Consider the following 27,898-nt stretch of genomic DNA (forward strand, 5'->3'; position numbering starts at 1 on the left):
CAAAGGGTACCGAAGGTCGGACTTTTCCCAGAGAGGATTAAAAGAAACAAATGAAATATCTTTGCTTTTACCGCTCTGTGAACTTATTTGACATTTGCCATACTAGATGGTAGGTCTAAATATGAAAAATGATGCGTCAGCTCAAAGTAGCTTGTTTCATTATTGGGAAATAAAAAGGGAACCGCTTCAATCTAAACGTGTGCGGAAGACAGGGAAATTACAGTGGGGTTAAAGTTCGGTTAGTGCTATCCGCGATCCTTGGGACTTCCCGACACTAAACCCTTACTTTAACCTTAAGCCCTTACCCTAACCACAACCCTTACCTAACCCTTAGGCTACCTAACCATAACCCTCAACCATTTTACATTTCAACTTCACTGGGGGTCGGGACGTCCCAAGGATCCCGGGTAGCACGGACCGTGAAAGTTAAACTGCCTGTTGTTTTTTTTCGAAAACCCGTGACATACAGGGAAGATATCCTTAAAACGGTCGGGCTATCTCGTTTTTTTATGAGGATACAAAATAGCGTTTTTAATCCCTTTTTTCGGAGGCAGAAAACATGATGAAAACGATGGGATGTTGTGCGTCCATATGTCAATGTTTTTTCGAATATTCAACACCGAAAATTCTTGTAATTAGGAGCTTCAAGGTTGGAACCCTCAACAGAATCACGCAGGCTTTAGTGATTGCATATGTGATCGGGTAAGTGTCGCATAAAGACCACATGACATTCTAACAATTTCATATTGACTTATGTTTACTAATCAAACAAAGTGGTTTCGTCAGTACCCCTTCCTATACTGCCATCATAGCCACAGCTGTCACAAGATTTTTTGGGCAATATTTAACTTGTTTTCATATATATTATATAAAAAATATACAACGATATCTCTGTGATTCACCCTATGTGATACTTTTAAGCCACATGGACCTGGGAATAAAGGTAAGCCCATAATGCATTGACCACCTCTTTGCATCCCCCCTTGCACACCTATGCAGGTATGTCTGTGTGCTGAACAAAGGCTACCAGGACACGGATGCAGTCCTCAGCTCTGTCACGACCAAGGTGAAGGGCATCGCCCTGACCAACACTTCCGACCTGGGCCTGCGAATCTGGGATGTGGCAGACTATGTCATCCCACCACAGGTATCACCCAGACGTATAGAAGATGAAGTATAGGCCTGGTCTATTGTAATCACCACCACCAAATACAGGTACCCTTTACTTCCCCCAGTCACCTGATGCCAGGCTGACTGACACCCATCATGGTGGGTGTGACCTCAACTTCACTGGCACAGTGGAGTTTTATGGTTCCTGCTTGTTTCACTTTAGCTTCGTGCACATTTTGGCTTTTGGGTCAGTTGGGGTGACCTTGTACTAAAATAGAAAATCCATTGGGAGTGGTATACCGCTGCTCAGACTAAAACATGGAATGTGTGTCAGAGATGAAACAACTGTGTCCTACTAACTTTATTTCAATCAAAAGCCATGTGAATAGGTCAAACCCATTGATGATTGTATGTTTGAGAGAAGTAATTTGAGTTTTTTGATTTGTGGCAGGAGGAGAGCTCTTTCTTTGTGCTGACGAACCTGCTCATCACTCTGAACCAAACTCAGTCGCACTGTCCAGAGGTAAGACATTTTTTAAAATGTAACCTTTATTTAACTAGGCAAGTCAGTTAAGAACAAATTCTTATTTACAATGACGGCCTATCTAACATACTGAATATCCCATCCACCTGAAGATATGTTCATGGAAAAGGCTCTACTTTCTACATTTTGATCTAAAACTTCAATTTTATTACAACATCTAGGATAACTTCTTATGGCTGCAGAGGCAGTATTGAGTAGCTTGGATGAAAGGTGCACAGAGTTGCCCAGAGTAAACGGCCTGCTCCTCAGTCATAGTTGCTAATATATGCATATTATGCATGAAGTTTCTAAAACTGTTTGAATTATGTCTGTGAGTATAACAGAACTCATATGGCAGGCAAAAACCTGAGAAAAAATCCAAACAGGAAGTGGAAATTCTGAGGCTGGTAGATTTTCAACCAAGCTCCCATTGAAATCACAGCGAGATATGGATGAGTTTTCACTTATAACGGCTTCCACTAGATGTCAACAGTCTGTAGAACTTTGTCTGATGACTCTACTGTGAAGGGGGGCCGGATGAGAGGAGAATTAGTCAGGTCTGCCATGAGGTGACCATTCTTTGACCATGTGTGTTCACATGAGATGGAGCTCCCTTCCATCGCTCATCTGAAGTCAATGTAATTCTCCAGTTGGAACGTTATTCAAGATTTATGTTAAAAACATTCTAAATATTCAATACATCGTTTCACATGTTTCTACGGACTGTTACGGAACTTTTGGACATTTCGTCAGGTTTTAGTGAACTCGCTTCCCTGACGTTGGATTTGTATACCAAACACGCAACAAAAATAGCTATTTGGACATAAATGATGGACATTACTGAAAAAATGAACATTTCTTCTGGAAGTGGGAGTCCTGGGAGTGCATTCCGACGAAGATCAGCAAAGGTAAGTGAAGATTTATAATGCTTTTTATGAGTTTTGTTGACTGCACAATTTGGGCGGGTAACAGTATGGCTTGCTTTTGTGGCTGAACACTGTTTTCAGAATATTGAATATTGTGTTTTGCCGTTAAACTTTTTGAAATCTGACACAGCGGTTGCATTAAGAACAAGTGTATCTTTAATTCTATGTAAAACATGTATCTTTCATCAAAGTTTATAATGAGTATTTTTGTTATTTGACGTGGCTCTGCAATTTCTCAGGATATTTTGGAGGCATTTCTGAACATGGTGTAACGGATGTGAAATGGCTAGCTAGTTAGCGGGTACGCGCTAGTAGCGTTTCAATCAGTTACGTCACTTGCTCTGAAACCTAGAAGTAGTGTTGCCCCTTGCTCTGCAAGGGCCGTGGCCTTTGTGGAGCGATGGGTAACGATGCTTCGTGGGCGACCGTTGTTGATGTGTGCAGAGGGTCCCTGGTTCGCGCCCGTGTCGGGGCGAGGGGACGGTTTAAAGTTATACTGTAACATTGATGCTGTTGACCTGGATCACTGGTTGCTGCGGAAAAAGGAGGAGGTTGAAAGGGGGGTGAGTGTAACGGATGTGAAATGGCTAGCTAGTTAGCGGGTACGCGCTAGTAGCGTTTCAATCAGTTACGTCACTTGCTCTGAAACCTAGAAGTAGTGTTGCCCCTTGCTCTGCAAGGGCCGCGGCCTTTGTGGAGCGATGGGTAACGATGCTTCGTGGGCGACCGTTGTTGATGTGTGCAGAGGGTCCCTGGTTCGCGCCCGGGTCGGGGCGAGGGGACATACTAAAGTTATACTGTTACAATGGCGCCAATGTAAACGGAGGTTTTTGGATATAAATATTAACTTAATCGAACAAGACATATATGCATTGTGTAATATGAAGTCCTATGAGTGTCATCTGATGAAGATCATCAAAGGTTAGTGATTAATTTTATCTCTATTTGTGCTTTTTGTGACTTCTCTCTTTGGCTGGAAAAATGGCAGAATTTTTCTTTGAGTTGGTGGTGACCTAACATAATCGTTTGTGGTGCTTTCGCTGAAAAGCCTATTTGAAATCGGACACTTTGGTGGGATTAACAACAAGATTACCTTTAAAATGGTATGAGATACATGTATGTTTGAGGAATTTTAATTATGAGATTTCTGTTTGAATTTGGCGCCCTGCACTTTCACTGGCTGTTGTCATATCGATCCCGTTAACGGGATTGCAGCCATAAGAAGATAAGTTGTACAATGACTTTGGGGAAGTGAGAATGTCTGAGTGCTTGTGCCTGTGTGCAGCCAGAATGGATATTTTCAAAGACAATGGCTGAAGCCTAAATGTTTGTGTGTGACTTGGATAACCGAAGGACTCTATTTGGCTAACAGTATGCATTCCTAAAGGATTTTATTGCAACTAGTCATTGCTCACTATTGTTTTATTGTCTTGTAATAGAGCTCGACAGCTTGTAGTCCTAATTTATTTATTTTTGGTTGCATTTTCTACCTCAGGTTTGTTGGTCGTTCCTATGGGGGAAATGAATGTGGAAAGAATGGGTTTTGGGATAAACAGAGAAAATAAGGTCTGAGGTTAACACAGGCTTAGTAGATCTTATATGTTTTGTTCTATGAGATAATATCAGTCAGTTAACATGACCTTTATGAATTTTGAAGCCTTTATGTGCTTTGTACTTATTTTGATTAAACGCTTCGAAATAAGCACAAAAAGCGATGTTAGCTGATTAAGATCATTTCATAGAACAAAACATATATAAGCTCTCCTAGCATGTGTTTACCATAGACCTTATTTTCGGTGTCTATCCCCAAATCCTACAAAAACCCATTCATTTCCCAATAGACTGGTTGGTGGTTTAGCAACTAAACCGACACGTGCACAACTATGGGGCAAAGCAGACAGGGTTGGCTTAGATCTTCGACAACATGTAAACTATATTTCATGTCCAAATGTTTATTGAAAACCTAAATACATTTGTACAATGAGCACTTGTTGTCTCTCAAATACTTAATTACAGTTGTTGGTTAGCTAGCTAGCCAATTTTAGCCATATTAGCATAGACATGACGTCAGTCAAAACGCCTCAAAACAAGACATGGTATCAATAACAAGATACAATGAGCTGAAATGAGCCACCTACGATTCCCCACATGGCAGCTTCTTGTCATTGTTGCTAGCTATGTGACCGTTCAGAATCATTACAATGCACGCCTTCCGGCCACATCGATGCGTGCCATCATTATCATGATGTTGTCAGCCAACTCGTCTATATACTTTGGTCAACAAGCCATAGCGGAGTAAGCCTTCGTTAGTGCCTACAAAAAGACGCCATTACTATTGCTCTCTATTGGATGGAGTCCAACCCTCAAGTCATGTGCATGATAGAGAAGTTAAAGATGCGCTATAAGAATGTAGTTTCTAATTGACTTTGGGGATCTAGGATAAGTTGTACAATGACTTTGGGGAAGTGAGAATGTCTGAGTGCTTGTGCCTGTGTGCAGCCAGAATGGATATTTTCAAGGACAATGGCTAAAGCCAAATTTTTTATGTGTTACTGTCACGCCCTGGCCATAGAGAGGTTTTTATTCTCTATTTTGGTTTGGTCAGGGTGTGACTAGGGTGGGCATTCTAGTTTCCTTATTTCTATGTTAGTGTGGTTCCCAATCAGAGGCAGCTGTCTATCGTTGTCTCTGATTGGGGAGCATATATAAGTTGTCATTTTCCGTTTGGGTTTTGTGGGATGTTGTTTTCTGTATAGTGTTTTTTTCCTGACAGAACTGTGCGCTTTCGTTTTCACCTTTTGTCATTTTGTTTGAGAGTTTTTTTTTTTTAACATTAAATCATGAACACTTTCCACGCTGCGCTTTGGTCTCATTCCAACGACAGCCGTTACAGTTACGGCTCTCATTTGTAGAAGGAAGAGTGGACCAAGGCGCAGCGTGGTAGGCGTACATAGTCTTTTTATTGATGACACCAAAACAAAATAACAAAGACAAAAAAACGAAAGCAAACAGTTCTGTCAGGCACAGACACTAAACAGAAAACAAGATCCCACAAAACCCACAAGGAAAATGACAACTGATATATGATCCCCAATCAGAGACAACGATAGACAGCTGCCTCTGATTGGGAACCACACTCGGCCAAAAACAAAGAAATAGAAAACATAGACTTTCCCACCTGAGTCACACCCTGACCTAACCAAACATAGACAATAATAAGGATCTCTACGGTCAGGGCGTGACAGTAACCCCCCCCAAAGGTGCGGACTCCGGCCGCAAACCTGAACCTATAGGGGAGGGTCCGGGTGGGCATCTACTCTTGGTGGAGGCTCTGGTGTGAGACGCAGACCCCGCTCCGCTTGAGGCTCCCCCCACTTCGGTGGCGCCTCTGGTGCAGGGATCGTCGCCGGGACCTCCGGACCGTAGATCGTCGTCGGGGACTCCAGGCTAGGAACCCCCCCTGTAAGCTCCGGACTGGAGACCATCGCTGCAGGCTCCGGACTGGGAACCTTCGCTGCAGGCTCCGGACTGGGGACCATCGCTGGAGGCTCCGGACTGGAGATCGTCGCTGAAGGCTCCGGACCGGGGACCGTCGCTGAAGGCTCCGGACCGGGGACCGTCGCTGAAGGCTCCGGACCGGGGACCGTCGCTGCAGGCTCCATGCCATGGGTCATTGCTACAGGCTCCGGGCCATGGATCATCACTGGAGGCTTCGTGCCATGGATTAACCCTACAGGCTCCGGGCCATGGATCATCACTGGAGGCGCCGGGCCATGGATTATCACTGGAGGCTTCGTGCCGTGGATCATCACTACAGGCTCCGGGCCATGGATCATCACTGGAGGCTTCGTACGTGGAGCCGGAACAGGTCTCACCGGACTGAGGAGACGTACTGGCAGCCTGGTGCGTGGAGCTGCCACAGGGCTTACCAGGCTGGGGAGACACACTGGAGGCCTGGTACGTGGAGCCGGAACAGGTCTCACCGGACTGGGGAGATGCACTGGAAGCCTGGTGCGTTGAGGTGGCACCGGATACACTGGGCCGTGGAGGCGCACTGGAGGTCTCGAGCGTAGAGCTGGCACAACCCGTCCTGGCTGGATGCTTACTTTCGCCCGGCAAATGCGGGGCGCTGGCACAGGACACACTGGGCTGTGAAGGCGCACCAGAGACACAGTGCACAGAGCCGGCGCAGGATATCCTGGGCCGAAGAGACGCACCGGAGACCAGGAGCGCCGAGCCGGCACAATCCGTCCCGGCTGAATGCCCACTCTAGCACGGCAAATGCGGGGCGCTGGCACAGAGAGCACCGGGCTGTGAATGCGCACTGGAGACACAGTGCGCATCACCGCATAACACGGTGCCTGACCGGTCACACGCTCCCCACGGTAAGCACGGGGAGTTGGCTCAGGTCTAAACCCTGACTCCGCCAATCTCCCCGTGTGCTCCCCCCAAAACAATTGGGGGCTGCCTCTCGTGCTTCCTTCGAGGTTGCGAACCCCGGTGTCGACGTTGTTCCTCCCTCGCTGCCTCCGTCTGCTCCCATGGAAGGCGATCCATTCCGGCCTGGATCTCCTCCCACGTCCAGGATCCTTTCCCGTCTAAGATGTCCTCCCATGTCCAGTCCTCCTGGCCACGCTGCTTGGTCCGTTTTTGGTGGGATCTTCTGTTACGGCTCTCGTTTGTAGAATGAAGAGTGGACCAAGGCGCAGCATGGTAGGCGGACATTGTCTTTTTATTGATGACACCAAAACAAAATAACAAAGACAAAAAAACGAAAGCGAACAGCTCTGTCAGGCACAGACACTAAACAGAAAACGAGATCCCACAAAACCCACAAGGAAAATGACAACTTATATATGATCCCCAATCAGAAACAACGATAGACAGCTGCCTCTGATTGGGAACCACACTCGGCCAAAAACAAAGAAATAGAAAACAGACTTTCCCACCCAAGTCACACCCTGACCTAACCAAACATAGAGAATAATAAGGATCTCTACGGTCAGGGCGTGACATTATGTGTGACTTGGATAACAGAAAGCCTCTATTTGGCTAACAGTATGCATTCCTAAAGGTTTTCATAGCAGCTAGTCATTACTCAATATTGTTTTATTGTCTTGTAATTTAGCTGGACAGCTTTTAGTCCTAGAAAACTGATTTTTTTTCATTTTCTACCTCTGGTTCGTTGGCCATTCTTATGGGAGAAATTAATGGGACAAGGTAGCATGTCCGGTTAACAGGTCAGGGTTCTATAGCCGCTGGCAGAACCGTTGAAACTGGAGCAGCAGCACGACCAGGTGGACTGGGCACAGCCAGGAGTCATCAGGCCATGTATTCCTGATGCGGCTGGCTTCCAGGTTAAGCGAGCAATGTGTCAAGAAGCAGTGCGGCTTGGCAGGGTCGTGTTTCGGAGGATGCATGGCTCTCGACTTTTGCCTCTCCCGAGTCCGTAAGGAAGTTGCAGTGATGGGACAAGACTGTAACTACCAATTGGATATCACAAAATTAGAGAGAAAAACAACAAAATATAAGGAAAGACTTAAAGGTCAAGACAGAGTCTGCGTCTCTCACATGCATCTCTCACATGGATAGGCAGACCATTCCATGAAAATTTAGCTATATAGGAGAAAGCCCTGCCTCCAGCTGTTTGCTTAGAAGTTCTAGGGACAATAAGGAGGCCTGCGTCTTGTGACAGTAGTCTAGACACCTTTAGGTATGTATGGCAGGACCAAATTGGAGAGATAGGTACTGTAGGCACAAGCCCATGTAATGCTTTGTAAGTTAGCAGTAAAACCTTGAAATCAGCCCTAGCCTTAACAGGAAGCCAGTGTAGAGAGGCTAGCACTGGAGTAATATGATCACATTTTTTGGACCTAGTCAAGATTCTAGCATCTGTGTTTAGCACTAACTGAAGTTTATTTAGTGCTTTATCCGGGTAACCGGACAGTAAGGCATATGATCATAAAAAGAGAGAGGTCCAAAGTAACGCCAAGGTTCTTCACAGTTTTTTTTATTTATCTGAGATGACTGTACAACCATCAAGATTCTTTTTCAGATCCGACAGCAGATATTTTTGTTTCTTGTGACCTAGAAATAGCATCTCTGTTTTGTCCGAGTTTAAAAGTAAAATATTTGCCGCCATCCACTTCTTTATGTCTGAAACACAGGCTTCCAGGGTAGGCAATTTTGGGGCTTCACCATGTTTCATCGAAATGTACAGCTGTGTCCTCCGCATAGCAGTGAAAGTTGACATTGTGTTTCTGAATGACATCACCAAGAGGTAGAATATATTATAAAAACAATAGTGGTTCTAAAACAGAACCTTGAGGAACACCGAAACTTACAATCAGGTTGTCAAAGTACAAACCATCCACAGTGACGAACTGACATCTTTCCTGACAGATAAGATCTAAGGATGGCTATTTGAAGAATCTCAAATGTATATTTTGATTTGTTTAACACTTTTTTTGGTTACTACATGATGTAGTATGTAGTATGTAGTAAATAATATATGTGTTATTTCATAGTTTTTATGTCTTCACTATTATTCTACAATGTAGAAAATAGTAAAAATAAAGAAATTCCCTTGAATGAGTAGGTGTTCTAAAACTTTTGACCTGTAGTGTAGGTCCGGAGACATGTTGGACAAAACCCACTGAGTCGATGATGGCCAAGACGTGCGCCAACAGAAAGACGCATCAATCTCAGTTAAAGCACCAAGTGATCAAAACAGCGCCTCTCTGTCTTGTTATGTGTAGAACATGTATCTGATGCTGTCTGGAACAAAAGAGTATGGCATGTCATACTATTTCTGTCCAGACAGCATCAGATTCATGGGCTAAATATAGGGGCCGCTGTTTCACTCGCTCTGATGCTTTCTCCAGTAATATAGTCTCAGCAGAGAGGAAGTGGCGAAGTGAGAGGGCTCACTCGTGCCAAAATCTGTCCTTTATAAGCTTAATGGGTTTCTATGGAAATAATATGCAGACCTAAGCTTGTCGCCTGCCTTCCCTCCTTTGGCACAAATGCCGGTGACATGAGCTTGTCATCATTATATACAGATCTCTGGTTTCAGCCTCTAGAAAAGAAAGTTGGCAGGTGCACAGTTAGGATGCTGGATTGCCCTGATGTAAAGTGATGTTTCACCAAACATATATAATTACTCTTGTCTAAGTAAAATCATTCAAAATACTTCACCAGGAAGCATGACTTAGCCACATTCTTTAAAAAAAGAAATAGCTGTGGATCATTTCAAATCACAAGTGTGTTTAGGAAGCCTCTATTTGGGGAATGCGCTTGGCAATAGGTCTAGCTGAATAGGTCTAGCTGATTTGAGTTGTGGCTGTTAGTGAAAAGCGTGTGAAGATAACGTGTCTTGAGAATAATTTAAAATATTACATCAAGAAGAAGAAGGGGGGGGGGGGGGGGGGGTGGCGAAGACATGGTGAGTCTCCAGAATGCATTGTATATGTAGGAATGTGCCCATCTTATTTCTCATTGTCTTAACTCACCACATACACCACACATTTTTTCTTCGCCTCACACAAGTCAACAAAGTCTGGTTTTTAACATCCATTGTGAATGATACTGTAGTTCATCAGTATTTAAAAAATCACCAAGCCTCAGTGTGAAAGAGCAAAATATCATTATCTGATGATCCCATATATCCAGTGGAAACGTCATTAAAAAAAAACATTTCTGTCCGGATCTCACTGGCACAGGAAACTTTGAGAGCCCGGAATAGGCTAGTGATATGTTGCAAGTTTGTTAGCGACACCTTCGGGCCAGACCTTGTAATAATTTGATACAATGTTGAACTTCACTAGCAATAGTTCAAGACAGATAGAAAAGGTGGCAGACAGGCAGAGAAGAGAGATGAATGTGATTGAAAGAACCAGAATTTTTGCCAGGATATTTTCTACTCTTTTATTTGTAGGCTTTAGGTCTATGTATTTTACTTAGTTCATGTTGGAAGTTATAGGCCTACTGTTGCATTAGCCTATAGGCTATCTTTTTAGTTCTATGCTCTCATTTCTTTAGCTGCCAATGGATCACAGTGTATCAATGTGTCCAGTGCACTCGTCAGTTTAATTTGAGATTTTTATAATTTTACTTCAGATTTTTATGATTAACCACGTGACAATGATTTTGAGAGAACTTTTTTTTTTTAATTGAAATTAAACTGTTCCACGGAAATATATAAATGCACATATAAATAGTCATAACTGGCACGCAGTGTGACTAGGGTGGGCATTCTAGTTTCTTTATTTCTATCTTTTCTTTGTGTTTGGCCGGGTGTGGTTCTCAACCAGAGGCAGCTGTCTATCGTTGTCTCTGATTGAGAAACATACTTAGGTAGCTATTTTTTCCACCCGTGTTTGTGGGAAGTTGACTTTGTTTAGGGCACATAGCCTTTGAGCTTCACGGTTTGTTTTTGGTAGTGTTTATTGTTTTGTTTGGCGTCATTTTGATTAATAAAGAAAATGTACGCTTACCACGCTGCACCGTGGTCCTCTTTTGTCGACAGCCGTGACACGCAGGTCGGTAGAAATGGTAGGATAAATTGTAAGCTTCCCCAAACTTGAAACCAATAAGCTTCTTCGAACTACCAAAAAATAAATAAATAAAAAGTCAAACAACTTTTCTGTTAAAAATAAATAAAACAGATCTGGTCCCTACACAGGCTCAAGGGGAACCTGGGAGGGTGGGTCTTCTGGCGCCAGTACCCATTGCAAGTCTTCCAATGTAAAATCCCTGAGTCCCAAAAACTTTTCTGCTGCAGCCACAATAATGTCTAGTTTTTTCGACTTCTTTGAGACTTGTGCTGTACAGTTTATAACTGTGGCAATGAACGCAACAAAATCCACCTTTTTAACACACAGGGTATCTTTTGTCTGGCAGCAAACATTTACTACAGGCTGTGGTGTATCCACTACCATCTCTTCACTGGCATCTCTTGTTTCCTTAATTATTTTGCCACCTCAATTTCCTTCACCCTTACAAGGCACTCCAGGAACTCAGGATGATGATCCCCACCACAATTGCAACACTGTCGTCCTTCTGCACACCGCTCTTCAGTATACTCTGTTCGTCTGCACACACTTCAAACATGGCCAAATCCTTTACGATACTTACGCCGTAAGAGCTTTTGTCCCCAAGCCACTGCAGTGTATCTTACATAACCAAGCTTCACATGCATAGGTATTTTCTCTTCATCAAAAAACAACAGGACCGACAGACTTCTTTTTCTCCATTCACCCAGCAGGTCAGACGCCGAGCACCAACCACGCCAGGAATTCTCTTCAGGTATTCAACCTGAACATTGTCGTGGAAATTTTAATCAATAATGAGGAGAGACAAGATCAATCCCAATCAGGATATTACTTTATTCAAAACGTATTAATAACATCGATTAATTATTGCAATAATGAAGCTGGTCGACGAATCACCCCTAGATGATTCGTTGAGAGCCCAATGAGTGGATTTGAGCCACAGCATTTTATAGCAAAGTACATCTTCCTGAATGTTCATGACAAACATCAGATGTATGGAATGGGTCACAAGGTTAGGATTTGTATGAAAGATACTAATAATTCACAGCAGACTGTAAAGACTGTTCTCATTGTGTAGAAACCAGGGTCTGGCCCCCAAAACAAAGTTCCTCTCATCAAATCAAATCTTATTTGTCACATGCGCCGAATACAACATTATTATCCATACCGGAGCCATCTCCACCCTGGTACCTCCCGGCACACAAACACTAACTCATTCTATGGAATGCGGGTTCTGAGAGAGGACAAGACAATCATAAATCAGTTGCTAGAGTTAAATCTCAGAAGCTCCTCTCAGTTCACACAGACACAGAGTTCTAAGAACCCTATTTTGTTGCATAAAACAACCATTTGATGCAATAACAGTATTATTAACATAATCTTGTAATTTCTCCACGATAACATCCGTCGTCATCCCTGAGATGAGTCCTTTGACGGGTGCTCTACTCCAAAGTTCAAAACACAAAACTTCTGTTGTCCGGATTCTTTTGAGACCCACTGCAATCTTCCTCTGCTCGTCAGAAATACAATGAATCAAAATAAGACCAATCCTGGTTACTCTAACAGACTCCACGTTTCCAAGCACATACTTCACCATTTATGACACCTCAAATGGGTTTCCCACATATGCATCCTTACTCAACAACCGCATCCCAACAAGAAGCGATTCATTATAATTTACACACTGTGGCAGACCAGGGGGCTTGGTCAAAACGTTTACACAGATCAGACACGGACAGAGTAGGATTAGCTCGGTTTCAAGGGTGTGTCACGCCCTGATCTTAGAGAGCCTTTTTATGTCTCTATTTGGTTTGGTCAGGGTGTGATTTGGGGTGGGCATTATATGTTTTTGTTTTCTATGATTTTGTATTTCTAGGTTTTGGCCGGGTATGGTTCTCAATCAGGGACAGCTGTCTATTGTTGTCTCTGATTGGGAACCATACTTAGCTAGACCTTTTCCCTCCTTTCAGTGGGGGAAGTTAACTTCGTTTGTGGCACATAGCCCTTAAGCTTCACGGTTGTTTTGTATTGTTAATTTTTGCCGGCGTCATTTCTAATAAAAATACGCTGACCACGCTGCGCTTTGGTCTAGTTCTTTCAACGGCCGTGACAGGGTGTTTATTTGAATAACAAACCAAAAGAAAAGAGTAGGTCTCCCCTATGAGACCCTCTCCGGGATACCGTCTTCTGGGCTCCGAGTCTTGCTGTATCCTGTGGAGAACAAAAACTGAGCTCTCTACTTTTATCTCTCGTACCGTCCCCAACTATACGTGAGTAACCTTTCTTCCCCCAGTCCCTTCTCCCGTGTGCTGCCCTTCTGGCAGCTTTATGGGACCCGTCCAGCTGGTGAGCAATCAGCCCTTGATTACTCACAAACCACAATCAGCCCCAATTAGTCCTGGCCGGAGAGCCCGTCGAGACCTGGCACGTCCAGCAGAGGGAGCCATCGCCTCGTGATGTAGACTCCGTCTGTCACCAGGCCTCGACGAATCTCTCCCTGGTGGCTGACCTGCTGTACGCCACCCCCCCTTAGCTCTGTCGGGGAGGGGGCTGTCATCAGTGTGACGTATGTCTCCCTTCTCAATAGGGCATTCACGTTTCCATGCTTCGCCCCTAACCTGTGCACAACAGAAAAAGAGAAGCGTTGAAGGGACAAGAACCACCTGGTGACCCGATCGTTTGTGCCCCTTCCCCTGGTCAGTAACCAGGGTGACGTGGGTACCTAGCAGGTAATACTTGAGGGTGTCTAGCGCTCACTTCACCGCTAGACACTCTTTCTCAACAATAGAGTACTTTTTCTCTCTGGGTATCAGCTTTCGGCTTATGTACATGAGGGTGTGCTCCTCCGCATCGTGTATCTGAATTGGATGGGAGCACAGCGCTTCCTTCAGGCGCCTGAACGCCGCTTCTGTCTCGCCCGTCCATTTCACTGTTTTCGGGAGGCGGGCCCCGGTTAGATCAGTGAGGGGGCAGGCTATAGCCACAAAGTTGGGGATAAACCGGCTATAGTATCCTGCCAGTCCCAGGAAGGACTTGACCTGTGACTTGGTGCGTGGAACGGGCCAGTCAAGTACTGCGTGAACCTTCCTCTCCTGGTGCTTCCCCCATCCGATCAAATACCCAAGGTACTCCACCTCCTCGAACCCTAGTTTGCATTTCTTGGGGTTCGCTGTCAACCCGGCTAGCCTGAGCGTGTCCAGCACCGCCTGGAGGCGTGTCAGGTGCTCTTCCCAACCTTGGCTGTGGATGATGACATCATCCAAATAGGCCACTGCTGGTGGGGTCGAAGTACTTTGTCCATCAGGCGCTGGAATGTGGGCGGGGCTCCGTGGAGACCGAACGGGAGCACCCAGTACTGATATAATCCGTCTGGTGTCAAACGCCGTCTTCTCCCGGGAGGAGGCTGCCAATGGTACCTGACAATATCCTTTGGTCAGGTCAAGGGTGCTGATGTACCAGGCCTTTCCCAATCGTTCGATGAGCTCGTCCACCCTAGGCATGGGGTAGGCGTCGAACAAGCTGATTTCGTTCACACCCCGGAAATCATGACAGAAGCGCAGGCTACCGTCCAGTTTGGGCAACAACACCATGGGGCTGTACCATGCACTGTGGGACTCTTCAACGACCCCCATCCTCAGCATAGCCTCCACTTCCTGCTTCACGGCCTTCCTTCGGGCCTCAGGAATCCGATATGGCCTCTTCCGTGTCGTTTCGCCGGGCCGGGTACCGATGTGGTGTTCATTGAGGGTCGTGCGGCCTGGCTTCTCAGAGAACACCACCGTGTTCCGATCGACGAGCTCCCTGAGCGCCTGCTTCTGGGCCGGGGTCCTTATTGCTCGGGACCACCACTGGTACCAATGGCGTCCTAGGTCCCTACCATAACACGGCCAAGGCTGTCCTCTCGTACCACTTCTTCAACAGGTTCACGTGGTAAAGCTGTTGGGGTTTCTGTCTCCCCGGCTGCCGTACGTGGTAATTGACGGGTCCCAGCTTCTCTATCACCTCGTATGGCCCGTGCCATGTTGCCAGGAACTTACTTTCGGCCGTGGGGATTAAGGCCAACACCTTGTCTCCCACCTGGAATTCTCGGGGCTGGGTTCCCCGATTGTAGACCTGGGCTTGGGCGCGTTGGGCCTTCTCCATATGTTCCCTTACCACTGGCCATATGGCTGTCATCCGCTCCCTCATCATCTCCTCGTGCTCTACCACGCTGCGTAAGGGGGTCGGTTGGGCTTCCCACACCACCTTGGCGAGGTCCAGTAGGCCGCGTGGCCTCCTCCCGTAGAGGAGTTCGATAGGGGGAAAACCAGTGGAGGACTGAGGTACTTCTCGGATTGAGAACATTAGGTAGGGTAGTAGCTGGTCCCAGTTCTTCCCGTCCTGCTCAATGACCTTCCACAGCATTTGTTTGAGCGTTTTATTGAACCGCTCGACGAGCCCATCCGTCTGTGGGTGAAAGACGGAGGTCTGGATCTGCCTGATCTGCAGGAGAGTACATACATCTTTCATTAGGCAGGATATAAACTCAGTACCTTGGTCTGTCAGGATCTCGTTCGGGATGCCCACCCGGCTAAAGAGGTAGAACAGTTCCCGGGCGATTCCCTTGGATACCTCCACCCGTAGGGGAATGGCCTCGGGATACCGGGTGGCATAATCTAGTATTATCAGGATGTACCGGTGATCTCGTGCTGTTTTTACCAGGGGTCCCACTATGTCCATGGTGAGGTGTTACAAAGGGCACCCCGATGATCGGTAGGGGGACCAGCGGGTTTCGGAAGTGTGCTTTTGGGGCAGTGATTTGACACTCCGGTGCGACAATAGTCTCCCATGGCCTTCCTCATCCCGGGCCAGTGGAACCGGGCGGCGGTCCGTTCCCGGGTCTTCTCCATTCCCAGGTGCGCCCCCAACAGTTGGGTGAGGGCCAGCTGAAGAACGGTTCCCACGTAGCGTCAGGGCAGCAACAATACCTCTCGAAGTTCCCCCTGTTGGTGCGACACCTGATACAAAAGGTTATTCTTGATTTGGAAATGGGGGTATCGCCAGTCACTCACCCCCAGAAGTAGCTGTCCATCGACCGCTATCACTTGGTTGCGGCGGCTTTCAAGTTCGGATCCTCTGAACCTCCGAATTGTCCCCTCAGTTGGCCCCCAGTGGCTGTCTCGACTGGCTCCTCGAAATCAAGGAGGAGGAGGCTGGGCTCCTTCTCCAGTGGTTCCCCAGGGGGTTCGGGTTCCGGCGTCCCGCCGACTCTGGACCCGTAGATACAGGTTAATGAAACATTTGCTTTCGGGCCGGACAGGCGATGATGGGTCGTCCTCGCTCTCGTCTTCGGATGGCTCTGACCTTTTTCCTCAGCTCGTGCCTCCACAGGGCCGCGAACAGCGGACAATCTCGTCCCACTAGGAGGAGAGGTACCGGCAACTCTGGTACTGCACCCACTATCATCTGGCAGTTCCCTTGTGGCGTCATGATATTGGCCCATACGGTTGAATACCGCTTTGTGTCACCGTGAACACAGGAAATAGACATCTCCATACCACGTTCGGTCCCCTGGTTCAGCAGGCTCATGGTTACGAGCGTAACCATACTTCCGGAGTCTAATAGAGCTTCTGTGTTGTGTCCGTCAACCTTCACCGGTACCATGGGTGCAGTTGATTCGTGGTGCGCCCAACAGGAGGTGACGTAGTTCACTGCGTGACCCACCTCGCGTCCGGGGCTTGCTGATGGCATCGACTTCTCTCAAGCCGGGCAATTCCAGGCAATGTGCCCCCAGGCGCCACACTCAAAACACCTCCTTTGGTCTCCATCTACCTGGGGTCGTCGGTGGCGGGTCGGCCCTGCCCCAGCCGTCTCTCCACGGGTTTGCGGTCATTTGGCCCTGCCGACTGTCGGTTCGGGGGACACAGCGGGGGGGCTGTCCTTCCGTACCCGACTCGGCCCAGCTCCCACTCAGCAGGGCCTGAGTGTTCTGATGCATCTCTACTGCTTCCAGGATGCCCTCCAAGGTCTGGGGCGCGCATAGACTCGTTGCCCTCTTCATGTCGTGGGGTAGCGCCTGTAAGAAGCGATCCAGGACCACTTTGTCTAGGATGGAGAGGGTGGATACCTCGGTTAAGAGCCATGCCCTGGTGACGCGCAGTAGGTCACTCATCTGGGCTCGGGAGGATGCGTCGGCTACGAACCTCCAGTTGTGGAACAGTTGAGCCCGATGGGCCAGGCTGTACCCGTAGAGGCTGAGTATCTCCCATTTGAGTCCGTCGTAGTTAGGTCCCAATACTGTTCGTCGTTCAGGTCCCAATACGCCTTTTGGGCATTCCCAGAGAGGAACGGGGCCAGCAGACTTGCCCACTTCGGCCTTGGCCATCCTTCCCATAGTGCTGTCCGTTCAAATGTACAGAGGTATGTTTCAATGTCGTCGTCTTCCGTTAGCTTGATTAAAAACTGCTTTGGATGTGATTCAGTAGACACTCCTTGTAGCTTCCTGATTTCCTCAACGAGGCGGACATTTTGTAGCCGCTGTTCCGCCTGTTGGGCCCGGACGAACTGAGCTATCAACTCGTCCATGCTGATGCTGCGTAAACGTCAACCCTGATCTGACCACGTTATCAGAATGCCCGCATTCTCCACCACTTGTGGCAGACCTGGGGGTTTGGTCAAAACGTTTACACAGATCAGACATGGACAGAGTAGGATTAGCTCGGTTTCAAGGGTGTTTATTTGAATAACAAACCAAAATAAAATAATAGGTCTCCCCTATAAGACCCTCTCCGGGATACCGTCTTCTGGGCTCCGGGTCTTGCTGTATCCTGTGGGGAACAAAAACTGAGCTCCCTACTTTTATCTCTCGTACCGTCCCCAACTATACGGGAGTAACCTTTCTTCCCCCAGTCCCTTCTCCCGTGTGCTGCCCTTCTGGCAGCTTTATGGGGCTCATCCAGCTGGTGAGCAATCAGCCCTTGATTACTCACAAACCACAATCAGCCCCAATTAGTCCTGGCCGGAGAGCCCATCGAGACCTGGCACGTCCAGCAGAGGGAGCCATCGCCTCGTGATGTAGACTCCGTCTGTCACCAGGCCTCGACAAGTCTCTCCCTGGTGGCTGACCTGCTGTACGCCACAACACGTATCCTCCACTGCAATTTTAGACAATTAACTTTTTGTTCCAGTTTCCGACACTACTGTTGTCCATTCAGAACATTCGTCTTCACCAAATTTACTCAACACGCTGCTTAATTCGAACTCATCAACCACTTCCACCATCTACCCAAAACTCATGAGCTGCCTACGGGCTTTACTATAACACTCATGAGCTGCCTACGGGCTTTACTATAACACTCATGAGCTGCCTACAGGCTTTACTATAACACTCATAAGCTGCCTATGGGCTTTACTACAACACTCATGTAAAAAGTGTGTGCACACATAGGAGGTCCCGTGAAATGGAAACGGGCCCGCCTTTGGAAATCAAATGCCTGTCCAACTGATTTTGTTCTGACACCGGGTCTAGACATAAATCAAAACACCTCAAAACAACACATGGTATTAATAACAAGATACCCACGAGCTGAAACGAGCCACCTACGATTCCCCAGCTTCTTGTCATTGTTGTTCGCTATCTGACCGGTCAGAATCTATAGGTTTTGGCCAATGAGTAAGCCTCCATTAGTGCCTACAAAAAGACACCATTACTAATGCTTTCTATTGGATGAAGTCCAGCCCTCGAGTCATGTGCATGATAGAAAAGTTAAAGATGCACTATTAGAATGTATTTGCAAATGTTTTACGTCAAATTTTTCTTAGAAAATTGGCTGTATGATTTATATACATAAGCAATGTATTATTAGCTTTATATTGTCTCTCATTAAATCACACATCCTGTTTTAGGAAAACATGCTTCTGTTCTTGGGTGTAGGGAGGTGTACCCCTTTCTGTCCATTGAGGTCATTTCTGGACAACATTTTTAGGGGACCCGTTTTTGGTACTCATAGAGGTTCAAGTTCTGTATAGCGTCTAAGTCTAAGATATATTTTTAAGCTTTAAAAAATTACACTCATGCTGTCATGCGTTCAGGTCCCAAAAACTGGTTTTGACTGCACCTCAGACAGGGACTGCAAGGCTGGCTCACGTGATACCCGAGGCAATGGTAAGGATATTAAGATTTTGACATTGGGGAAATCGTCATTGATCCATTTCTATATCTGAGTTATCATATATTATGATCTAATCCTTGTTCTATGTTTGAGATGTAGATTATAAGGCTTTCTGTAAAAGAAAAAGGCCTTGTATTGTCACTAGATGGTAGCATTACATTTTACATTTTACATTTTAGTCATTTAGCAGACGCTCTTATCCAGAGCGACTTACAGTAGTGACTGCATACATTTTCATACTTTTTTCATACTGGTCCCGTGGGAATCGAACCCACAACCCTGGCATTGCAAGTGCCATGATCTACCAACTGAGCATTACCATTCAATAATCATTACAGTACCATGTCATATGTTGAGAGCTTGGCACTACAGTGCCTTCAGAAAGTATTCATACCCCTTGACTTATTCCACATTTTGTTGTGTTACAGCTTGAATTCAAAATGGATTAAATAACTTTAAAAATCACCCATCTACACACAATACCCCATAATGACAAAGTGAGAACATATTTTAGTCGTTTTTGCAAATGTATAGAAAATTAAATACAGAAATATCTCATTTACATAAGTATTCACACCCCTGAGTCAATAAATGTTAGAATCACCTTTGGCAGTGATTACAACTGTAAGTCTTCCTGGGTAAGTCTCTCTAAGAGCTTTGCACACATTCTTTAAGCTCTGTCAAGTTGGCTGTTGATCATTGCTCGACAGCCAGTTTCAAGTATTGTCATACATTTTCAAGCTGATTTAAGTCAACACTGTAACTAGGCCACACATTCAATGTAGTCTTGGTAAGCAACTCCAGTGTACAGTTGGCCTTGTGTTTTAGGGCTACAACAAAACTGTGTACTGTTGGGGGTACTCGAGGACCATTGTTGGGGAAACACTGTTTTAGGTTATTGTCCTGCTGAAATGAATTTGTCTCCCAGTGTCTGTTAGAAAGCAGACAGAACCAGGTTTTCCTCTAGGATTTAGCCTGTGCTTAGTAAAACTCCCTCGTCCTTGCCCATGACAAGCATACCCATAACATGATGCATCCACCACCATACTTGAAAATATGAAGAGTGGTACTCATTGATGTGTTGTGTTAGATTTGTCCCAAACATAATGCTTTCTTTTCAGAACATAAAGTTAATTTCTTTGCCACATTTTTTTGCAGTTTTACCTTAGTGCCAGTTTTCTTCTATCACAGCCATAAAACTCTGTAACTGTTAGGAAGGACGCCTGTATCTTTGTAGTGATTGGATGTATTGATACACCTTACAAAGGGTAATTAATACCTTCACCATGCTCAAAGGGATATTCAATGTATGCTTTTTTTTTTACCCGCCAATATGTGCCCTTCTTTGCGAGGCATTGGAAAACCTCCCTGGTCTTTGTGGTTGAATCTGTGTTTGAAATTCGCTGCTCGACTGAGGGACCTTACAGATAATTGTATGTGTGGGGTACCGAGATGAGATAGTCATTCAAAAATCATTATTAAACACTATTATTGCACACAGAGTCCATGCAAATTATTCTGTGACTTTTTAAGCAAATTTTTCTCTTGAACTTATTTAGACTTGCCATAACAAAGGGGTTGAATACTTTTTGACTCAATATATTTCAGCTTTTCATTTTTAATTACATTTCTAAAAACATAATTCCACTTTGCCAGTATGGGGTATTGTGTGTAGGCCAGTGACACCAAATCTCAATTTAATCCATTTTAAATTCAGTCTATCACAACAAAATGTGGAAAAAGTAAAGGGGTGTGAATACCTTCTGAAGGCACTGTATAAGGTTCTATCTGCATTTTAATAAAAACAATTTTGGGGGGACCTAGCCTTGTTCTGTTCAATGTTCTCTACCTACAGTTAAAGTCGGAAGTTTACATACACTTAGGTTGGAGTCATTAAAACTCGTTTTTCAACCACTCCACAAATTTCTTGTTAACAAACTATAGTTGGCAAGTTGGTTAGGACATCTACTTTGTGCATGACACAAGTCATTTTTCCAAAAGTTGTTACCAGACAGATTATTTCACTTATAATTTACTGTATCACAGTTCCAGTGGGTCAGAAATGTACATACACTAAGTTGACTGTGCCTTTAAACAGCTTGGAAAATTCCAGAAAATTATGTCATGGCTTTAGAAGCTTCTGATAGGCTAATTGACATCATTTTGAGTCAATTGGAGGTGTACCTGTGGATGTATTTCAAGGCCTACCTTCAAACATATGTGGATATATTGAAGCAACATCTCAAGACATCAGTCAGGAAGTTAAAGCTTGGTCGCAAATAGGTCTTCCAAATGGACAATGACCCCAAGCATACTTCCAAAGGCAAAATGGCCTAAGGAAAACAAAGTCAAGGCATTGGAGTGACCTTCACAAAGCCCTGACCTCAATCCCATAGAAAATTTGTGGGTAGAACTGAAAAGCGTGTGCAAGCAAGGAGGCCTACAAACCTGACTCAAATGAAACACAATACCATGCTCTTGTTAAAGCTTTTGGAATTGATTTGTTTTAAGATTTGTTTTAAAACAAATCAATTCTAAAAGCTTTAACAAGAGCAAGGTATTGTGTTTCATTTGAAAACAGCATCACATTTTGTAAAAGCAGAATATTTCAGGTCATCCCACCCACCTGTCAGGAGGAATGGGCCAAAATTCACCCAACTTACTGTGGGAAGCTTGTGGAAGGCTACCCGAAACGCTTGACCCAAGTTAAATAATTTAAAGGCAATGCTACCAAATACTAATTGAGTGTATGTAAACTTCTGACCCACTGGGAATGTGATGAAAGAAATAAAAGCTGAAATAAATCATTCTCTCTACTATTATTCTGACATTTCACATTCTTAAAATAAAGTGGTGATCCTAACTGACCTAAGACAGGGAGTTTTTACTAGGATTGAATGTCAGGAATTGTGAAAAACTGAATTTAAATGTATTTGGCTAACGTGTATGTAAACTTCCGACTTCAACTGTATATAGTACTCTAAATACCCCAATTCATGTTAAGTTCAAAAGAATACATTATACAAATTGCTGACAACATTGGAAATGTAAAGCCAATTATCTCAGAGTCATATTTTTGCAGATAGAACCTTATAGTCCCAAGCTCTCAATGTGTCAATTAGATTTAAAGACAGTCTACCACTTACTTGTAGAATGAGAGTCACATTATTGTTTTTCACTGACGTTCTCCTTTAAAGTGACTATCTCCCCTCAGGTGTTCAGACTGGGAAATGTGTGAAGTACTCAGCTGTGGATAAGACATGTGAGGTTCTGGCTTGGTGCCCGCTGGAGTTAGATAAGGAACCGCCCAAGTAAGAACTATTGAGTACCAAGGTGGAAAAGGTTGTATTTGCTTTTATTTTACATAATCCATCTAGAATGTTTTAATAATTTCACAATATAATTGTCTTTAGTCCTCCAATGTTGGCAGATGCAGAGAACTTCACAGTGCTTATAAAGAACAGCATCCGGTACCCCAAATTCAACTTCAATAAGTAAGTCAAGTTTTTACATTTTTGTGACTTGATAAATATGTTACGAGCTAAATTCCATTTAAGATTTGGGTCACACTTTATTTGCACAGTCTGGATAAGCAACTGCTTGCTAAGGTTATGGTTCGGTTTAGAATACGTGTGAGGGTTAAAGTTAGGATAAGGGTTAAGTTTAGGGTAAGGATAAGTAGATGCACTACATGACCAAAGGTATGTGGACACCTGCTCGTCAAACATCTCATTCCAAAATCCTGGGCATGAATATGGAGTTGGTCCCCCAGACGTTCCAATTCACCCCAAAGGTTTTTAATGGGGTTGAGGCCAGGGCTCTGTGCAGGCCAGTCAAGTTCTTCCACACCAATCTTGACAAATCACTTCTGTATGGACCTCGCTATGTGCATGCTGAAACAGGAAAGGGCCTTCCCCGTACTGTTGCCACAAAGTAGGAACACAGAATCGTCAAGAATGTCATTGTATGCTGTAGCGTTAAGAATTCCCTTCACTGGAACAAAGGGGCCGAGCCTGAACCATGAAAAAAAAAAAACAGACCATCATTCCTCCTCCACCCAACTGTACAGTTGCCACTATGCATTGGGGCAGGTAGCGTTCTCCTGGCATCCGCCACACCCAGATTCGTCTGTCGGACTGCCAGATGGTTTGCAATGCGCCAGAGTCCAATGGTGGCGAGCTTTACGTCACTCCAGCTGATGCTTGGCATTGCGCTTGTGTGCGGCTGTTCGGCCATGGAAGCCCACTTCATGAAGCTCCCTACGAACAGTTCTTCCTGACGCAGTTTGGTAGAGAGTGTTGCAATCGAGGACAGACTATTTTAACGCACTGCGTGCTTCAGCACTCGGCGGTCCCGTTCTGTGAGCTTGTGTAGCCTACCACATCACGGCTGAGTCCTTGTTGCTCCTAGACATTTCCACTTCACAATAACAGCACTTACAGCTCTAGCAGGGCAGAAATTTGCCGAACTGACTTGTTGGAAAGGTGGCATCCTATGACTGTGCCACATTGAAAGTCACTGAGCTCTTCAGTAAGGCCATTCTACTGCCAACGGAGATTGTATGGCTGTGCACTCGATTTTATACACCTGTCATCAAAGAGTGTGGCTGAAATAGCCGAATCCACTAATTTGAAGGGGTGTGCACATAATTTTGTATATATAGTGTAGTTGAAATGTTACTGATAGTCCATCTGTAGATCCTCTACAGACTATCCAAATAAAGCGATACCAAGATTTGTTGCATTGGACACAGTGATAAACAATGTGGAATTGCAGTCAGGGCAACTGCATGCAACACTATAACTATGATATTTTTGTCTGTTCTGCAGAAGGAATATCTTGCCCTATGTCAACAAGACCTACTTGGAACAATGTGTATTCAATCGCATCACTGATCCAGACTGCCCGATCTTCAGACTCAAAGACATGGTCACAGAGGCCAATGAGGACTTTCAGACCATGGCTGTCCATGTAAGTGCCTGCTTCTTTTTAAAAACTCCCAAGTTATTTAACATTTGGTAAGATGGGGATATACACTGAGTATACAAAACTTTAAGAACATTGTTACTTACTGTCTTTCAGCCTAAAAAACGGCTTCCCATAACATGTACAATACAAGTGTTTGCTTACGCCCACACCTATCAGGTCATACATAGATTTAGACACTGATATGTCATGACCTTATTCTCTTGATGGGATGAGGGTTAACCACATTGGCAACTTTGACAAATATTGTTCACCAGAATATTTTTCTGCAAACTACCCTAAAGGCATGGTCTACACTGAGTGTACAAAACATTATGAACACCTGCTCTTTCCATGACATAGACTGACCAGGTGAATCCAGGTGAAAGCTATGATCCCTTATTGATGTCACTTGTTATATCCGCTTCAATCGGTGTAGATGAAGAGGAGACAGGTTAAAGAAAGGTTTTTAAGCCTTGAGACAATTGAAGGAGGATTGTGTATGTGTGCCATTCATAGGATGAATGGACAAGACAAAATATTGAAGTGCCTTTGAATGGGGTATGGTAGTAGGTGCCTGGCGCACCGGCTTGTATAAAAAAAACTGCAACCGTGCTGGGTTTTTCACACTCAACAGTTTCCCGTGTGTATCAAGAATGGTCCACCACCCAAAGGACATCAAGCCAACTTGGCACAACTGTGGGAAGCATTGGAGTCAACACGGGCCAACATCCCTGCGGAATGCTTTCGACATGCTTTTTGTAGAGTCCATGCCCCGACGAATTGAGGCTATGTTGAGGGAAAAAAGGGGGGTTGCAAATCAGTATTAGGAAGGTGTACCTAATGTTTGGTATACTCCCTGTATATTAGTCAAAATGTCATGATATATCTTATGGCATTTTGATTCATGTCGAGTAATCTAACATGCAGCATAGCATCTTTTATGTCTCAGCTGGTTTTCATTTGTAAAATCCATGTAAACTGCATCCTTATCTACGTTGATTGTCTTTGTCTAGGGTGGGGTTATGGGTGTCCAGATCCGTTGGGAATGTGATCTGGACATGCCAAGCAGCTGGTGTGTGCCTAGGTACACCTTCCGTCGCCTGGACAACAAGGACCCAGTGAACAATGTGGCGCCTGGATACAACTTCAGGTATAGGCCTGATGACAGGCCTGATGGAAACGGAAAATGTTTTTGTAAACGTTACAAATGTTGCCAAAACAAAATACGCTAGACAAAGTGGGATCTTTTTGTGTCTGTAAAATTAATTATGCGAGAAACATCTGTGAAAACGCCTTAATGCTCAAATATTTATATAATAACCATCATATAAAAGTGAACTTGGAGTCACACGATTACATGTTGTGTGGCCCTCCCACTACGACTCATTGGGAAAGCATGCAGTTTATTAGGCTACAGATGAAATAAGTTATGTTGAACTTTTGTTTTTAGACTACAACCACATCGATAGATAGATTTATCAGATTTATCTCTGACCCCAAATTATTACAACCATAGGTAGTGTAAATATAAAATATTGATGTCCTTTTGTTTTTTTAAGACGATTTTTGGCAACACTCTTTGTGCTTTTCTTTTCCCACAGATTTGCCAAATATTACAAAAATGGTAACAATGAAGAGACAAGGACATTAATCAAAGGATTCGGAATACGTTTCGATGTCATGGTTTTTGGTCAGGTGAGCTTTCACAGAAACAATCTAAGCCATTTTAACTTTGATATGATTATTTTAATGTCATAAAATAATGAATGAAATGGCGTTGTAGTTATAAAATCCTGGTGTTCTAGTTAAACTGGTTAAATGTCTCTGCTTCAGGCTGGAAAATTTAACATAGTGCCAACACTGCTGAATGTTGGTGCTGGTCTTGCCCTCCTTGGCTTGGTAAATATAGTACTTCTATCACATGCTGTATGTGTTGTCGTTATGGAAACTGTATACATATATTAAATGGGTAAAATCTTATCCTTTATAAAGGGTTTATAGATGGTATCACTAGAACATGGTCCGTTGCATACGATTGTTTATTTATATTAATTGCAAGTTTCTACTCTTTGAAGGTGACTGTTGTTTGTGATTGGATTGTGCTGACATGCATGACGAAAAAAAACATCTATAACGAACAGAAATATTCTTATGTTGATGACTTTCAATTGGTGAGTAATAGTTTTTCTAATTTAAGAATGACCTGTTCAATACTGATAATGCAAAGAATTGTACCTATTAAGCCCTTTTGGCCAAAAGTGATCATACTTGATTTTAGTCCTGTTTTTTCAATCCCCTTATAATAGACATTTTCTGTTTTAAAGCTTTCAAATGAAACACCATAAAGCCACAACAAATCATGTCGAGCAGAAACAACTGTGTATACAGCATATCAAGATGGAAATGTGAAACTGCATTTTTCTGGATTGAATCCCAGCACTCTTTTCATGATCCACATACTACAATCTTCCACAGGCTTGCAGCTTGCTAACGATCCTGAAAATGTCTTGTTTCGGCTAACCATTCAGAGCTGTAGGGACGGAACATTTGGTGTGTCATTCTATTTTATTAAATCAACTCGGATTAGAGCCGAGAATCATTCACATTCACTCATTAACTAGGTCTCCATCCAACCTTTTTAAGCATAAATTACATGTTTGAAAAAAAACATAATGACAGGCCTGATGGAAACGGAAAATGTTTTTGTAAACGTTACAAATGTCGCCAAAACAAAATACGCTAGACAAAGTGGGATCTTTTTGTGTCTGTAAAATTAATTATGCGAGAAACATCTGTGAAAACGCCTTAATGCTCAAATATTTATATAATAACCATCATATAAAAGTAAACTTGGAGTCACACGATTACATGTTGTGTGGTCCTCCCACTACGACTCATTGGGAAAGCATGCAGTTTATTAGGCTACAGATGAAATAAGTTATGATGAACTTTACAAGGTGGTGAAAGTACAAGGTGATGAGCTTGATGTTTCTTTCCAATAAATATCAAGGGTATTTTTCTGGTGACATGATCATCGATGCTTGGCTGCCATTTGAAAAATATATTTTTTTGCTCTTTTGTCCATAATAATGTCATCATGTAGGCTAAATGTGAGCTCTAGCCAACAGCGTGCATATGGTGGACACACTCTCTATATAAGGCCAAAATGTTTGTGAGAAAACCATCAGTAGAGTTGAAAATGTGATGGAAACCCATTTAACTTATTTTTTTATTCGGTACATGGAAATATATCCACAAAAGGTATTATGTGTACTCCGTTATCACACACAGCCTTTTATCTGCAACAAGTCCATTTGATGAAAACACCTCCGGTGGGAAAATGCGCATATTGTTTTTGTGGATTTTAGAATTTTCGCATAAATCTGTCGCCAATTGGATGGAAACCTAGCTAATGAGAAATGTTTCACTGCTTGCTGTGAAGGCCCAGTGCTAATAACAATCCTCTTTATTTGAGGACATTCAGGTTCACCTGTGTTGTACTTTAATAAACATTGTAAATTTTTCTATAACTCTTGTTTCTGTCTTGGTGTAGCCTATAGTATTCTTTCAGTCATTGAGTGGTTATGTGTTATACAGTGCCTTCGGAAAGTATTCAGACCCCTTGACTTTTCACACATTTTGTTACGTTACAGCCTTGTGTGTCTACAG

The 27,898-nt window shown here is 44.2% G+C and overlaps 1 protein-coding gene across 2 annotated transcripts; it reads left to right on the plus strand.

The window, feature by feature from the left end:
• Positions 1 to 27,759, plus strand: p2rx4a (purinergic receptor P2X, ligand-gated ion channel, 4a). 2 transcript variants are annotated; one of them, XM_038970206.1, is made up of 13 exons: positions 1 to 109; positions 640 to 702; positions 1,000 to 1,147; positions 1,562 to 1,633; positions 19,182 to 19,254; positions 22,476 to 22,572; positions 22,675 to 22,755; positions 24,091 to 24,232; positions 25,243 to 25,379; positions 25,831 to 25,924; positions 26,063 to 26,128; positions 26,305 to 26,400; positions 26,554 to 27,143. In XM_038970206.1, the coding sequence occupies exons 1-13, from the start codon at positions 51 to 53 to the stop codon at positions 26,572 to 26,574; spliced, it is 1,149 nt and encodes a 382-aa protein (XP_038826134.1). In that variant the 5' UTR covers positions 1 to 50; the 3' UTR covers positions 26,575 to 27,143. The 2 variants fall into 2 exon arrangements, with proteins under 2 accessions (XP_038826134.1, XP_038826133.1); XM_038970205.1 differs by lacking the exon at positions 1 to 109 and having other exon boundaries at positions 178 to 702; positions 26,554 to 27,759.
• Positions 27,760 to 27,898: the final 139 nt, after the last annotated feature.

The sequence above is a fragment of the Salvelinus namaycush genome, chromosome 31 (genome assembly GCF_016432855.1).
Source record: "Salvelinus namaycush isolate Seneca chromosome 31, SaNama_1.0, whole genome shotgun sequence".
NCBI lineage: Eukaryota > Metazoa > Chordata > Actinopteri > Salmoniformes > Salmonidae > Salvelinus > Salvelinus namaycush.